The sequence below is a fragment of the Lissotriton helveticus genome, chromosome 3_1 (genome assembly GCF_964261635.1).
Source record: "Lissotriton helveticus chromosome 3_1, aLisHel1.1, whole genome shotgun sequence".
Taxonomy (NCBI): Eukaryota; Metazoa; Chordata; class Amphibia; order Caudata; family Salamandridae; genus Lissotriton; species Lissotriton helveticus.
This window is the reverse complement of record NC_136061.1, coordinates 1,068,315,064-1,068,331,126: the sequence shown is the minus strand read 5'-3', so window position 1 is coordinate 1,068,331,126 and position 16,063 is coordinate 1,068,315,064. Positions and strand designations below refer to the sequence as shown.

Genomic DNA, 16,063 nt, shown 5'->3' with positions numbered 1-16,063 from the left:
GCCCCGTTTTTTATATTACTTCCTCAACATCCCGTATTACCCGGGGGCCTATTTCTTTAAAACATTACGTACAGAATTGATCAGGTTGGTCTGGGGGGGGGGGGCGACAATCACGATTGAAATGGGCTGTTATGACACAACCATATAACAAGGGTGGGTTTGACATACCAGACTTTGAAGCATATTACCTTAGCACGCAAGCCCACTATCTGTTCCATTGGGTAAAACCCACCCCTTTTATGCCTCAAATAGCCGCAGAAGACTGGATAGCTAGACCTTTGCCCCTGACTGGTGTCGTTTACGCTCCTATCAGTGCGCTGGATGTTCCGTCAACCACGGTGACAACTACGATAGATGCATGGCAGAGAATCTCACGTAACCTAGGCGTTACTTTCCTATATGCACCACGTATGCCCCTTACCTATCATCCCAGAGTAGAATTATTGCGCGAAACGGGGTTTCAAAATATGTGTCGGCGGCTGAACATACTCAAATGGGGAGATCTATTTCTAAATGGTAAATTTCGATCACGTGATCTTTTGTTTGGAAATATCACACCCACCCCATTTAGAGGTCTACTATATCAGAAGGTATGAAGGCGTTGCTTCCTGACTACCCCAAAGAGCCGGAGTGTGTGAGACCACTGCACACTGTCCTGAATAGCGCTGACGGAGCACATTTAGTGTCACATATTTATAGTAGCTTGCGGACACACACACCGGAGATAGTGGGGGCATCTAGAGGACACTGGAGTGAGGACCTAAAAAGGGAGGTGACTGATGATCAGTGGGAATATTGTTGCGATATTACGGGAAACATCACATCTAGCTGTCGCCTCAAAATTATCCACTATAAATTCCTACATAGGATATACTACACCCCAGCACGCAAATATAGGTTCAAGTTGGCGCATAATGAATAAAGATGTAAACGACCTGGAGCTGGCTTCCTCCATCTATCCTGGGAATGCCCACAGGTGGAGCAGTATTGGGAACAGGTCCATAATGCACTGGAATTAATGTTGGACACTACCCTAACCTAACCTAAGACCCATTGATTTTGTTATTAGGGTACACTGCACAGATACCCAGAATCTATAGAACATTTCTAGATGTTGCTTTGCTGCTCGCCAAGAGGCGGATTGCCTGTAAATGGGGGAGGGGAAGGACCCCGAAGTTCAAAGACTGGTTACAGGATGTGTCGTACTGTCAGGAACAGAATAAGATTTATGCAGAAACTCAACCTATTGCGTCCAGGCCTAAGGACATTTGGGGGCCCTACAGAACTATATGCTACGAAAAGAGACAATGCAGACAGACAGGGAGAACCCTCCCGAGGGCCTAGGATGAAGGATGGTGTGTGGCCACACTGCGCTATACAATGGATGCACTGCGGCACCATAACTAGATTGGCGATAACCTATAGAGAAGTATGATACCAGCATGTTGTCCGCCAAGTTAGTTGCCCGTTCAGGGCCCTGCTGTTTAGACATACTGCCTTGTATGAAGAGTATGTTGCCTGTCCCTATATGTTCTATGAGGGATTGCTATGCGATTGGTCATTATCTGGATTTGTATGTAACCATGGACTTTCATGACTTGCTTGATAGAAGCTGACACTGTACCTGATGGAAAATGTAACTGTATGGTATGTTTATGTCTGTATACAGTTTGAAAATGACAAAAGAATTACATTTCCCCCCCCCAAAAATGGGTATAAAGCAGACACTAACTTCCACCCTCTAATCGGTCCAAATGGAATTTTTGCTGTGACAGAATGTGGTGTGTTCTAGTATGTCTCTAATTGAGCCAAAGATTTTACTATATAAACCGGTATAAAGCAGACACTACCTTCCTACCTCTTATTAGTTCAAATATAATGTCCCCTGTGACTGAATGTGGTGTAGTCCAGTACAATCTACTGTAGGTTTGAGTGCACTCTGGATGCCTTCCATCAACATCTTATGGAACTTTCATCTTTACCGCGGGACTGGGAAGTGTTGTAAGTAAACATATTATTCCACACCATTCAAGACATTCTTTAACAGCAGAAGAATTGAACAGTGCTCCATTATCCTCATTGGAAACTTCTTCTCCTGCAAATACCTATTTGAAAAAAAGAAATACCTTTTTATGCCTGTCATAATGCCAGTCAAACATCTTGCAGGAAGGGGATAATTTAGTAAGTCTGTGAGTTCCAGCATTTCTAATCCTAACCAGTCCATTTCACCCCGCCAGTGATGAATGTGTATGCCAAGAGTATTGCCTGAGAAGCTGGCCTTGCAAAAAAAAAACTGGCCTGACCAAAGGTTCCTCTGATCACACAGCCATACAACAGCCAACCTGAACACAAGTCTTGAAGAACCTCGATGCTTTGAAGAATGATACTCCTGGGCATCTAGCTGCTCGTGAATGGCTCTCGAGTGCAGCCTGCAATATTTATACTAAGGATATATTGGAGGACATTGCTACCAGGGGGAATGTTTAAGTTTGGAATGTGCAAATAGACTGATGTTGAAGTGTTTTGGCTAGCCTAGATAGTGCTAGAATCCTAAGTTTCTAACAAGGAGTAGTGTCATATTAAAGTTCACTACCATGATATAGCGAGCACTAGGATGGAGTCAGAGAACATTTCTTTACATCAATTGCGAGGTCCAGGATCCCTATGAAAAACAAAACGGCCTGGGCAGCTCTTGAAGCTTCCACTTGAGAAGGTCTTCTAATTCACGTAAAATACCTCTCTTCCATGATGCAATGTCAAAGTTGCTAAGAAACTGGTAACTATATGAGGTGCTAATTTGTGACGAAAGGGGAGAATAAAGACAATGTCATTTTGGCTGCTTACCCTGAAGAACAAGAACTGACAATCTGGATGAATAATGATGCTGACGTATATATCTTCCATATCTATGATTATCAAAGAAATTCCTTTCTTGGAGCAAAAGACAGATATTCAAAAGGATTACCATGCTCGAGGACTGCTTTTTGAGAAACCTGTTTAGGAATCTCTAAGTCAGTAATGGTTATCCATGCCAGAGATTTCTTCTTCATTAGGAAGCATCTTGAGTAATCTCCCTGTAGTATAGTTGATGGAATAGGCGAGCCAGAGATGCTAAACCCAATGCAGAGCCCAGCTGTGGCCTTACTTTGATTGAAACAATCATGGGCCGTATTACACACAGTCCATCAAAGGGTGCAACGGGCGTTTGTGCCCGCTATGCATGCCCAGTGGCCTTTGGTATGCAAAAGGCCAGTGCTATCTTTGGCGGGGGGGGTCATTTGCATGGGGGCGTGGCCCATGCAAATGAGGGAATCCCTTTGCCTCTGTGCCCACGCTGTGTTACAGACACAGAGGCAAATAAGCTCTCAGGAGGCACACTGACAATAGCCCACTTTAAAGGTGGCGCGCTGTCAGTGCGCCCCCTGAGAGCAGCCCTCTGGAGATATCCCCTTGCAGGCTGGTGGTCACTCACTGCACCTGCCTGCTAGGGGATCTCTAATCCCCTTCAAAAGTGCAGGCGTGTTGCTGCCTGCACTGTGAAAATACAGAGTGGCTTCAAAGCAGCTACTCTGTTTTTTTACATTAATGTGCAGCCCCCAGGGCAGCAGGAGTTCACGGCTGCCCTAAGGGCACCGCATTCATCATGATACCGCCCATTTCCTTCATTGCGCTGGGCCCACCTTTTAATAGGTGCAACCGGCGCAATGACAAAATGAGCCACATGTATAATGCGGCCCCAAATGATCAGTTTCCATTCTCCACAAAACGATGCTTCACCAGTGAATGGCATGTTCATGAGGGTAGCTTGGACATCCCCAGAAAACTTTGTGGATCACATACACACGTGTGAACGCATTCCTGAAGCAAACACTTGAATGCATCCAACCATTAGGATTCTGTGCAGGGGTTAAGCTGGAAGGAAAGAGGTTTAATGTTTCACCTAGCCGAAGATGCTTGAACCACCAGGCTCTGTGGAGATGGTAGGAAGAGAAGAATGTAGGGTCAGAAGCAGAAGGCATGTGCCAACGTGCACCTGTCTATTCAAATCAAGTGACAAAAATGGATTCTCAATTACTGCAATAGCGAGGTCCACCAGCGCTTCCCTGAAGGTGATTAGAGGCTCAGCCATCGAAAATGAAGATGGAACTATCTCAGTGAGAACGGTGACTCATTTGTACCACTGGTAACAGAAGCGTCTACCCTCTCACAGCCTTTTCAATAGTGGTCGAAATTAACTTAATCTCCTCAGTAGGGGGACTAGACGGGTAAGCCACACCACTCTTTAGTGGCATCATTTGGCCCAATGACATTTTGTAGATCAATATAAAAGACTGAGATGACGCATTTTCTTGATTTAGAAAATAATGTTTATTTAGTTACCATAACTAAAATGCTAATTTATTTTACCAGATCTTTGCCCGTTTGAACAGACATTCATTTTAAAGTTGTTGGAGAAAATGTGGCTCATGAAATTGAATGAACCAGTTAAATTTCTTAAGTGCAAGTTTCTCCTTTGTCTTTTCATAAAATAGTTGAAATGGGATAAATGTTATGGTCTTGTGTGCCTCACGAAGAAGCCATGCCAAGATACTCATATGTTGCAATATTCAAGGCCTTTTTGTCTAGGTCTATTAAATGCTTTATCACTTTGTAGAATTCTTTCACGACATCACTTTGAGGGAAACGATGAATGTCAATATAGGAATGAGACAAACAGTGTGCCATACGCTGTTTCAGTCCTACCGTGAGAATCATGAAGGAATCGTTGTAATTTGTAAATAAGCAGCATTAGAGGTATTCCAAAGGTCAGTTTTCTCTCGCCAGTCCCATATTGATACGGAGAATTCTAATAAACAATATTCACTTAAAAAGAATCAGTGAATCAAAGGATTCCAATACATTATACTTAGTGAAATGATCATACTGAATGTTCAACGGTACCTGGTTTGCGTTCTAGAAGCAACTGGAAATGAAATACCGCCTGGTCATAATCTTGTTTCCTGAACATAAGATCAGCCATCATCTGCAACACATAAAACTACTGGTGATTACATGTGCATACATGAATGTAGTGAAAGAAAATCTACTACAAAAAACCTATCGCAATTGCGAATCAAATATAGTCTGTATCCAACAAGCCTTGTAGAATATATTTATGGGAATTTGAGCGCAAAAATGAACAGGAGAATTTCATATGCACATGCCTAAATGTGATTTTTCTACATTATTTTGTAACTCCTCAACGAGTCAGTGCCAAATTCTATTTAAGACTAGAGTTTGACTTACCACAAATCTATTAAATTTGGTGGAAATTCAGAAAACGGTTCAAGATTACTTCCTGAACTCAAAAATGTGTTACAATAATCTTTTCAGCCATAACCAGAGGTGTATTCCATGGCAGTGTAAACATTATGACCCAATAACACGTTATTTTGAGCAACTGTACTAATAAAACACACATTCACACATGTATTAATACAGTGCCATGGTAGAATGCTATCTTACTACCACTGTACAGTGAAACACGTTTAATGCGTTTAATATTACATATTTCATATTGCAATGGTTTTACAGAAGGACACAACTCTCCCAGGCCACTGACTAGGCTTCTTCAGTGATATCTCCTTACTGCATATATTTAACCCCATACATGCCAATTTTGGTTTTAGACGAGTACCTAACACAATGCCATGACATACAACATATATAAATTTACGTAGAGTGCAATCTGCTATTTATTATCATTGCTGAAGAGAGAGACACCAAGACCTACTTGAAGCCTCTCATGGCTATGCCCCTTTGCCACAATTAATAATGGTAACAAAGAGCATATTATATATATATATAGATGGATATAGATATATCTATATATTGTACTTTACTAACCATAGTAGCAGCTTCATTATCTTGATCATTCTTTAGCAGTAACGCACACTGATGCTGGCAGGCCTCAGTATCTTCTTGTGCAAGATAGAGTTGTGCAAGTTCCAGCATTACCTATAATAGCAAAGAAATTAAATAGATGTGATAAAAACAATACATAGATTCATCCTGTAAAATGTTTTGTTTTAATTGTGTCCCTTCGGAATATCTATTCCTTGCAACAAGGCTTTGTTATATATTTATTAAATATGCCTAAACCATTAATACACAAAAAAAGAAGGCTTACAAATGATACATACACCTTTGGAGCACTTCAGGAAAACAATGGCAACCTGTAACAGTGGATCTCGAGAATGTGGAGGGGGGGGAAGGGATATGGATGCCCATTATGGCAGCAAGCTGTCCAGAACACATGCTGGTGTAAGGTGGAGAATTCTGGAACACTTTTAAGCGTTCTACTTTTATAGTTCTAGTGCTATTTGCGTCTAGCTATTGTGAGTTCTCTATTCACCATCCTTTTCTGAATATGAACACAGAAAATCCAACGTGAACTAAAAGAAAGGATGCAAGAGTTTCATTCCAATCGTAAAACAGTCCCATGCAGATAAAAAATGTCACATCAAAACTTTGGGCATCCATGCGCTGTGTGGGGTAGGATAGAAACAGTGAAATAGACGGAGTGCAAAGAAGTATGGGAGTACATCTTCATCTGAAGAGGTTTGGAAGGTCAGCATAGCTCACCTGTGCAACACCACTTGGTTCAGCTCCCACTTCCAGAATGGCAGAGCATTTCATGTAAGCAAGCACACAGTTTGCATTAAGAGAAAGAGACTACGGTTCTATAGTCACAACTAGGCACACTGTTTCTTTTCACCTCTAAATGGCCAGGAAACCGCCTTTACATGGCGTCTCGAACCGCGCTGTGCCTTACCAACGCGGTCCGAACCACGAATGTGTATTTTCAATGGATTCCTTTACCACACAAGTTGTTACAACTTGCCTTAAGGAAAGCGTTCTTGGACTGATGCTGGACTCTAAGTCGAACACTTTCCCTACTATTGCACAGACTGGAGTTGTAATAGTAAATTATACTATTCCAAAGTCCAGCGCTTTCCATAAGGCAAGTCAACTTGTGTGGTAAAGGTATGCGGTGTAAAGAGGCATTCATGGTTCGGACCGCGTTGTTAAGGCAGACTCGTATACAACCCAAATGTCTCAAAGTGGATTGTACAGTGTTAAATTTCAAACCAGCAAATAGGAATACGCAAGACTGCGAAACATAGCTCTTAAAAATGGCAGACAACCACACAGTGATTTGGGTCTATGTTAATTACACAACCGTGCAAAGCTGGCAGATCACACTCAGAACCTCTCTTCCTCCTCTATAAACACTACTAAAACTAGCCAGGGAGTGGTAGGAAACTACTTTCTTTTAAAAATAGAGCAACACTACTGCCTGGAGGCCATTGATGGAGACCATTGCTTTATCTGTAAAAAACAGGTTCCAGTGCTCAAGGTTTTGCTCCGAAGTCTGTGGCCAGTGCCATCGAATTTCTAGGTGTTGAATTTAAATGTTGGATTGTATGGAATCCAACGTATTCCTCCTTCATTCACCATCAGGCACTCCCACAACCTTTATCTCACTATTACAGTTTGTTTTTTATTACTTCTTTATTTCTTTGTCACTGTTCTGTCTTTTTCTTCCTCCTTCTTTCCCCCTTTTGTGTTTTTCTGTCTTACTCTTGTTGAAACGGATGAGGAAAAATAAGGGCCAGTGGGACTGACCTGCAAATACCGGCTCACATTAAGCACTGGTGGAGACACCTCTCATAAGGGACAGTCCGCTATGATGTGCTCCAAAGGCCTTTAGGAAATGGCGTTCAGGGTTTTCCTTAATCCCAGAGAGGCTGTTGTTCGGAAAGTGGGAAGAAAACTCAGGTTTGTGAGATGAGAGGCATGTAATGCTAGGGATGCGTCTAAAAATTGTATATAACCATTTGAAAACAGAATCTGTTTTGGAGGGTGTGGGGGTTAATCGGAGATGCAGCACTTTTGGTTGGGAAAAAATAACTGGGTTTTCAACTGATGGTAAGATTAATGCCTCTAAACGAAAAGCCATGTGCAACAATGCTATTTCTACCCGAAACCAGTTGGGCTTCCTTAGAAACGTCTCACAGGAAAAAAATGGTGCCTCTGTAAAGAACCTTGGTCTTTTTTCCAATTCATAAACCTCCAGGCTATTTTCGCATTAAACAAAGCATCTAGTATTGGAGAAAAGGAGAGTCACTATGACATAGAAGGGTATACTGAACCAGGGGTCTGGCAAAGACTGGGAAAGGGTAAACAAAGTGAAGAGAATATTTTTAACAGTGCTACTCTAGATCGCACAGGAGGTTGGAAGAGAAAAGGGATCTAATGGGAAAGATCTTCACACGGGTACATGAAAGTCAAAGCTCATAAGGAAGGGCACTCAAGAGACAATTCAGGATTTAGAATAATTAACACCCAAGACCAGCAAGCCATACATATAATAACATTAATAATAAACTGAATGTGAGGCAAAGCACTCTGGAGCTCAACACAGAAGGACTGAAGCTCAGGAAGGTCCTCACTCACAATTGCTATTAAAGATACTGACTGCAAATATTCACATGAAGGATATACATGCAAATAGAGGCTCTGTATAGAATAGGATAGGAAACGCTTCTGTGTGCAAGAATCCTGGTGATCACGCAAGAGCACACAAGGCAGTAACAGCAATGGCGAAGAACTTTATACACAATCACGAGAGACAAAGAGCTAAAGACGAGTAGTACTTAACAAGAAATAATCGAAAATAAAGGTAACACTTGGAGAAAGCAATTAAAAAGCATACTAGAAATATGAAGCTAAAGCAGCTGGGATATTAAGATAGCAAACTGGAACTAAGGTAGAGGGAAGGAAGGCAGTGACTGGAAAAGGGAGGGTTATTACTAAAAGAGTAACACATTCAGGATATAATAGTGCACTGAAACAGCTAAACTCAAGAAACAAAGAACCAATACCAGTTTAAGAATAAGGATTTTGCTTCAACTTCGGAAATCTGTAAACGATGATTAGCACTAGCTGAGGACTCAGGACCTTGGAAAAACAAAGGCTCTAGCAAACAGGAACACTGCTACTATGACCAACATTGGACTGAAGGAATTAGAAGCTTAAAAGAGCTCACTGTGATCACATGCCTCTGGAGTGATACCGACAACACAAGATACCACTAGCTAGCCATAGGCGTGCTGCTTCCTTCACCCATGCATGGCCCGCAACGGTGGAGACAAGGCAGCGAGAAGGGAATTCTAGGAATTGAAGGCTTCTGCAGGAAAAGCATACGAACTGGCATAAAATCCAGCATGGATATGGAATCGGAGTTAAATCCAGGTAATTTAGTTCTGGTATACATGGGTCAAGGGTGGTGAAAGATATAGTATTTGGAAGGAATAGTATGCTGGCTAACAGAAACCCAGACATAGATCCGAAATGAATAGGAATTTCAGAATACCGCCCAAAAAGACTGAAGCCAGTATATGAACATAGCAGAACGTCATAAGCTTAGCTGAACACTGGAAAGTCCCACAGGTAGACAGACACCCTAACGGCGGGCACAAGAGCACAGGAAGCAAATTGTGACCTGGACATTATATAGGGTAATTGCAGAAGTGCGTATTAGTGCAGAGAATGTCTAGATTAAGACTCTTCCTGAGAGACTTCCTTGATAGTGCTGAATGTCTGGTCTGAATACCTGTAGAAGGAACTAGAGGAGGCACATTAAAAACCTCTACAGTTGTTTAACAAGACAGCGCTCTGCATGAATGCTTTGACATATGTAATGTGTGTTCCGTAGTCTGGTATAATCTTCTATGTGCCAGTCTAATGTGAGATAAACTGTAGTGCCGATGCTATAAAGGCTAGCCACATTGTGCTTTCTGGATTATAGCAATGAACATAGACAGCAACATAAGTCTGGGTCCATTGATGTGCTTCTGAAGCCAAACTGGGGTTACCGAAGGGGGTGACAACATTTGTGTGCGAGATTCAGTAATGCAATAATTACTTACTGGCGGTCGCGGTTAGCAGGGAACAAGGTGGCAGGGAATGGGGGTGGTGTGCCAGGAGGCCATGGGGGAAGAAAACATGTTTTAAAAACACACTGCCTCCTCATGGCCGCCTCTGTCTCTCCTCCGTTGTTGCTTCCTAATGAGTAACAGAGGCACATAGCCTCCCCTAAGACAATCACAATGCTGCATACAGTGTTGTGATTGGTAGGAACACCTTGGTTCGGCTCTCAGATGGGGACAGAGAGCCTGTGCATGTTCCCGCCATGCTGCATTACAGCCGAGCTGGGAACATACAAAGTGCGCACAACTGTTTGGCCGGGTCAAGAAGGCCGGCCAAATCGTCATGCGCACTTAGAGTGTGCACGAACCACTCCTCCCAGGCTCTGACACCAGCCCCGCCCCACACTAACCCAGCCCCGTAGCATACAAGAATAAAATGATAATAACGAGTATATAATTTTTTTCCTCCTCCGAGAGCAGTAGGGCTAAACTCTTCCGTCTTAGTGGAGGAGCTGACCCATGCTTACTGGTAATTCAAGTACTCCAAATCCATGCTTCCTTGATCCACTCATTGCAATGTGAGGTAATTTTGCCTCCCTAGATATACTTCTTTGTTCTTATTCCCCCTAAAACATTGTTAGCGCTACCGCCAAGTAAGCTTGTATGAAGGCAATCTACCCAGAAGACATCCTGTAACATCCACAAACCCAGAGACTGGCACGACACAGTGACCATCAATGCAGGAGGGTGGGATGCAATGACTGAATTAAGGAAGAATGGACTCAGAGTAAAGAAATTACTGGTAAGTAATTTAAGCTTTACCTTCTGATCCACTTCCTCGTTCTAGTCATTATTATTTGAGGAATCCCAAAGCTAAAGCTGAAGCGGGCTGTCCAAAAATCCCCCTCAGATTCAGGAACACCTGCTAATAAACCCTCCTTGTAGGTTGCTGCTAGCCTCGGCCCAAGCCCCCAGGGACGGAAGGGCCAGGTAAAGAAAGTGATGAGATTTGTGGCCTACTCCAAGTCACAACCTATTTAAAATAAACAAACAATTAAACAAAAATGGACAATACAGCCCTGCTACAATAGGGCTATGTGCCTGCCCAGAAGACAGACAAAATAGTTGTTGTCTAGGTAGATGGCTTTGATATATGCCTACTCAGAAGAGGGCTACATTTTTCATTCATGGGGAAATTAGGACAATGCACTGTGTCTAGGGAGGCAGACTCGCCTCCAAAAAAATAATGACGGCCAACGAAGGGGAGGGAAAGGTAATGAAAGGTTAGTTCATGTTTAATAGAAGGAAGGCGTTCCATAATTTTATTAGCGTATGGCCATGGGCAAAGGAAGGTCTGCTAGTCCATAAGGTTACATATTAAAGAGGCTTAAACAAATTTGCTCATGAGGGTAACCGCGCAATATCGAAGTTAGCAAAGTGAATTAATGGGCCAGGGGAGGGGTATGAGGTCTGCATGTATAGCATGGATGGTCCCAGGGACTTCTCGAGGACACTGCAATCGCAAGTTGGCAATGAGGGCGTACTCACAGACTGTATGGAAATATCCAGGCCCCCCTCCAAAAGCAGGCTATGAGTCCCCCATACAATCATTGTCAGCACAGCAGAAAATGTGCTGTCACTATGGCTGCAGGAAACCCTGCACTGCGGTTCCTAAGGGGGCCAAAATCTCCGATCAGGTAGTGAAAATCCCTTGAGAAACAGGTCTGCCATGTTCAACCTTTTGGGATCCTTTCAGACATGTGATGCTTATTACAAAAACCTACGGCTCTAGGAGGCAGCGGAAAGGCTTATGCAACCGAGAAAAAACTTGGTTTTATCTCCTCTATTATGCAAGAAGCATAATATTCCCTACTTCTATCCAGCTACCTTTTAACAGACTGTCGGAAATATCTGTATCGTCAATCCATCCCACTCCACCTGTGAGCATCAATTTGATCATGCTATTTCAAGCCTGTTAGATGAAGAAGTCCCATTTTAGACCTCTCCCACAAAAGCTCCCATCTGGCATATACTGGTTGCCTTGGCACTGATCCAGCACAAAAACACCTCAGTCCACTCTCCTTGCTTCCTGCCCTCCCATGAGTCATACCACTGCGCGGCTGCTATGGCAACAGCTTATTGCAATTTGCACTGCCTGGGGTTGCCATGTAACCAGACAACTGTCTCCTTTCAATCCTTGAAAACTGTACGCAAAAAATAAGAAAATGTAGATAAAAAAATTACCTTCATGGCATATGAAGTAGACTTATCAAAATGTATAAACCGCAAATAAAGGCCTCTCTAGATAAGTTGACAAATGCAATTGATATTGAGTCACCAGCAGCAAGTGAAAGTATGGAGAATGTTTAACTTCCACATGAAATGGTCATTTTAGTAAACATGGCAACAGTTGTGGCATGGCTCACAACTTTTTAAATTGTTCATAGTGTATGCAAAAACATGCAGTGGCTAAAGCGCATGGCAGAAGATAAAGCAGTAACATTTTTTTATTGCAATGAACTGTTAGCTCCTGATGGTGGCCAGAGGTACATTGTTGGAAGGAGAGTATGGATTCACTTGTCTAAGAGTCAGAGTGGATGGGAGAAGGGATTGAATTGTAGTCCTTCCACAGTCACTGGAGATCCTGCTATATGGGCACACTACTATACACAATGCTGTACACTTGCCGCCTGGCTAGTTCACCTGACTGGAAAGGATAATAGGGGAGTATAACAAGGATAAGGGAACGTCATTCTGCATCCTGGCATGGAACATCCGAAGTCTAATCAACAAGCGTAAAGCTAGACCTATCACTCCATACTTGAGCAGCCATGAAATAGACATGGCACTCCTCCAAGAAACAGACCTGAATAAAGCCTGGCAAAAATACTTTTTAGTTAAATGTATTGCGCACTGCTTATTTGAGTCTTAGGCTGTATAGTCAATTGGCATAAAATAATATTTAAGAAGGGTTTCCCTTTAGGATGAAGAAGGCGGGTGACAAACGATGGTAGGTATACAAGAGAACAGGGCATTCTACGAAGCACCGACATTTTTATCATAAATATCTACAGTCCTAATACAGACAGCCCAAGTTTTTTCCAGGATGTATTAAAGGATTTCCTGCAGTCAAACCCATGCACACTTATTTGACAAGGTGACTTTAATGTCTCCTTAGATCTTCTACTAGACAAGGTAAATGCTGCACTGTGGCCTCTTGCTTTTATTGTGGAAGCAATCTCCGAAAATAATGAAATCTCAAAAACGGATGGATATTCGGCATCACTTAACGGAGAAGCGTTGGATGACATCTGCATCAATCCTCACACACTGGACGCCATACCCCTTAATGACCTAAATATGCTATCAGAACTCCTAGCTAGGGTCAAATCCGGATCTCCGGACGATAGCTGTCCCCCACACATACTGAAAGAGGTATGCTCAGCTTTCCCTACCAGCATCTTCCCACTCCTGAATGAATCCCTGTCACAGGGTAGTGTGCCCGGTAAATTTAAAGCAGCCACGCTCGTCCCGATCCTAAAGAAGTCGGGGGCCGATCCTTTGGATTTGGCAAACTACAGGCCTATCTCAGTCCTTCCGTTTCTATCTAAACTTCTCGAGGCCCATGAGTCCAGATGTTTATCGAACTTCATAGAGCAATCAGACTTTTTGGAACCTAACCAAGCAGGGTTCCGCCCAGCTCATTCTACTGAAACAGTAATCCTTGCAGTTCAGGATACAATCAGAGCCAACTCAGACAAAGATATCCACCAGGCGCTGGTGCTACTTGATCTGTCGGCCGCGTTCGACACGGTCGACTATAACATCTTGTTAAACCGTGTTGAGCAGGCCGGCCTCAGGGGCTCAGCGCTTGGTTGGATAGCGTCCTTTATCGCTGACCGGACGCAGTCTGTGAGACTGGGCACCTTCACAGCTCAAAAACTATCCTCACTTTGTGGTGTGCCACAGGACTCATCACATTCACCACTTCTATTCAACCTATACCTGAGACCCTTATTATATTTATTAAAAACTCAGAAAGTCACAATTTTTAACTATGCTGACGACTTACAGCTAATATTCCCCCAGAATACATCGGACGCTGTCAACGAGTTTCAGGTAACGATGTCACTCATACAAAAATGGATGGACTCAAACCATCTCAAGCTCAACCCAGGCAAAACAGAATTAGTTCTGCCTGGGAAGAGCGAGCTTAGCTGCGGTCCACACGTTTGGCCTTCACAATTGGGCTCCCCGCCTATGGCCTCTCAGAAAGTGAAAAGTCAGGGGGTTATACTAAACTCTGACCTCTCATTGAAAGGCCAAGTGGGAGCCATTGTTTCGTCTAGCTTTTTCCAACTACGGAAAATCTGAAAAATTGCGCACTTGCTCACCTACTGAGCACTAGTGCAGGTAATAATTGCCCTAGTACTCTCTCGCCTTGATTTTTCTAATGCCATTTATCTCGGGCTCCCAGTTAGCGCCCTGAAACGGCTGCAGATGGTTCAAAACCAGGCGGCGAGGCTGTTATGCAAACAGCCCAAATGGAAGTCAGCTCGACCTAGTTTAAAAAAACTCCACTGGCTACCAATAGCCCAAAGGATCACCTTCAAAACGGGGTGCACTGTTTTTAAAGCTCTACACGGAAAAGGCCCAAAATGTATCAGACATTTGCTAACTGCACACAAACCACAACGCAACCTACGCTCAGCATACCTGAATCTGCTGACCATCCCCTCCTTCAAAAGGAAGAAGCAAGGAGGAAGTTGCTTCTCTCACTTAGCAGCCGTTCTTTGGAATTCCCTCCCCACCTCACTCAGGAAATTTGACAGTCTTTTGGTCTTCAGAAAATCCCTAAAAACTTGGTTATTCAAACTGGCCTACGATTAGGGACTATCTCAGGACCTCAGACATTAGCGCCATGAAACCCATGGGTCTACGTGTGCTCTACAAATAACTAATAACATAACAAATAACATAACAGGAACCCTAAGGCGATAGGTAATTCCTTTTTCTCAATGGCACACAATTTTGATTCCGGAATGACTACTGGCTTGTTACTAGATATGTATACCCTTGGGTAACAACCTGTTAATATATGGGCCAGGAACTATCCAACAAAATCCTTACTGAACCTGGCTTAAATATCCTGAACAGATGCTGCACGTGGAAGCCTTACTTGATACAGTATTTAGGGAAGAAATGAGTCAGACAATGCTAGATTACTCTAAGTTGAACACAGGGTCAGTAGATAGCCCTGGCACAATGTAGGAAGCATTTAAAATAATTAGCGGGATATGCAATGCAAAGCAGTCAGGCATGCTGAAAGCCTGCAATCTCACTTACAAAAGATGTAGAAAGAACTCTGAAATTGGGAAGATTGCCACAGGAGTTCAGAAGATCAGGTGGTTCTTCCAAACTTTCATGACAAACTGAAAAAATATTACGAAGTAACAAAGAGAGAGGTCCTCTTTTTGGGAAAGTAAGTAGTGATCATCAGATGTGGCAAAGAGGACTGCGCTGGTAAAAACACAGCACACTGATGTATTAACTCTTGGCAGCTAACAATGCTTTAGTGCTAGATGACAGCAGGGCAACATTACAAAACTGGGGAGATTTTACAGGAATTCACTTCCTTTGATTCTAAACTTTGCCTCACAGTCTAGTGAAATGCAATATCTGTTCTTAATAGGAGAATATTGTCCTATCATGGGCTTGCCCATAGAATTCTATGAAGCTTATATAGGTATCCTACCCCAATACATCCTAGCTATGAGGAGGGAAGGGAATTCGGGGTTCCACTGGCCTGAATTTAAGTGGTCCTGTGAAACTACAGAAGGTAGATAAATCACTGGCGAATCCCACCATCCCCTCTCCCCTATGAATACAAATTGTAAAATCTATGCAAAAACTTTGCCCAACAGTCTGTGCCCCTTAGTGTCATCTATTGTCTTTTTAGACCAAATCCGTTTCATATCGAGCCATGCTACTGCCCATAACCCCAAAACTGTTCTACCTTCAGCAAAAGTTGAAGATGCAACTCGATTGAGTAGCAATATTTCTAGATGCTATTGAACCATTTAACTCAC

General features: G+C 42.9%; 1 protein-coding gene across 1 annotated transcript in view; it reads right to left on the bottom strand.

Moving 5' to 3' along the window:
• TTC21B (tetratricopeptide repeat domain 21B) overlaps positions 1-16,063 on the bottom strand; it is a 557,120-nt gene that overhangs the window by 202,559 nt on the left and 338,498 nt on the right. The window contains exons 21-22 of the mRNA XM_078683845.1: positions 5,887-5,997; positions 4,942-5,023 (exon numbers count right to left, since the gene is read on the bottom strand). Coding sequence (XP_078539971.1) covers positions 4,942-5,023; positions 5,887-5,997 — 193 coding nt within the window. The remainder of the gene's footprint in view (positions 1-4,941; positions 5,024-5,886; positions 5,998-16,063) is intronic.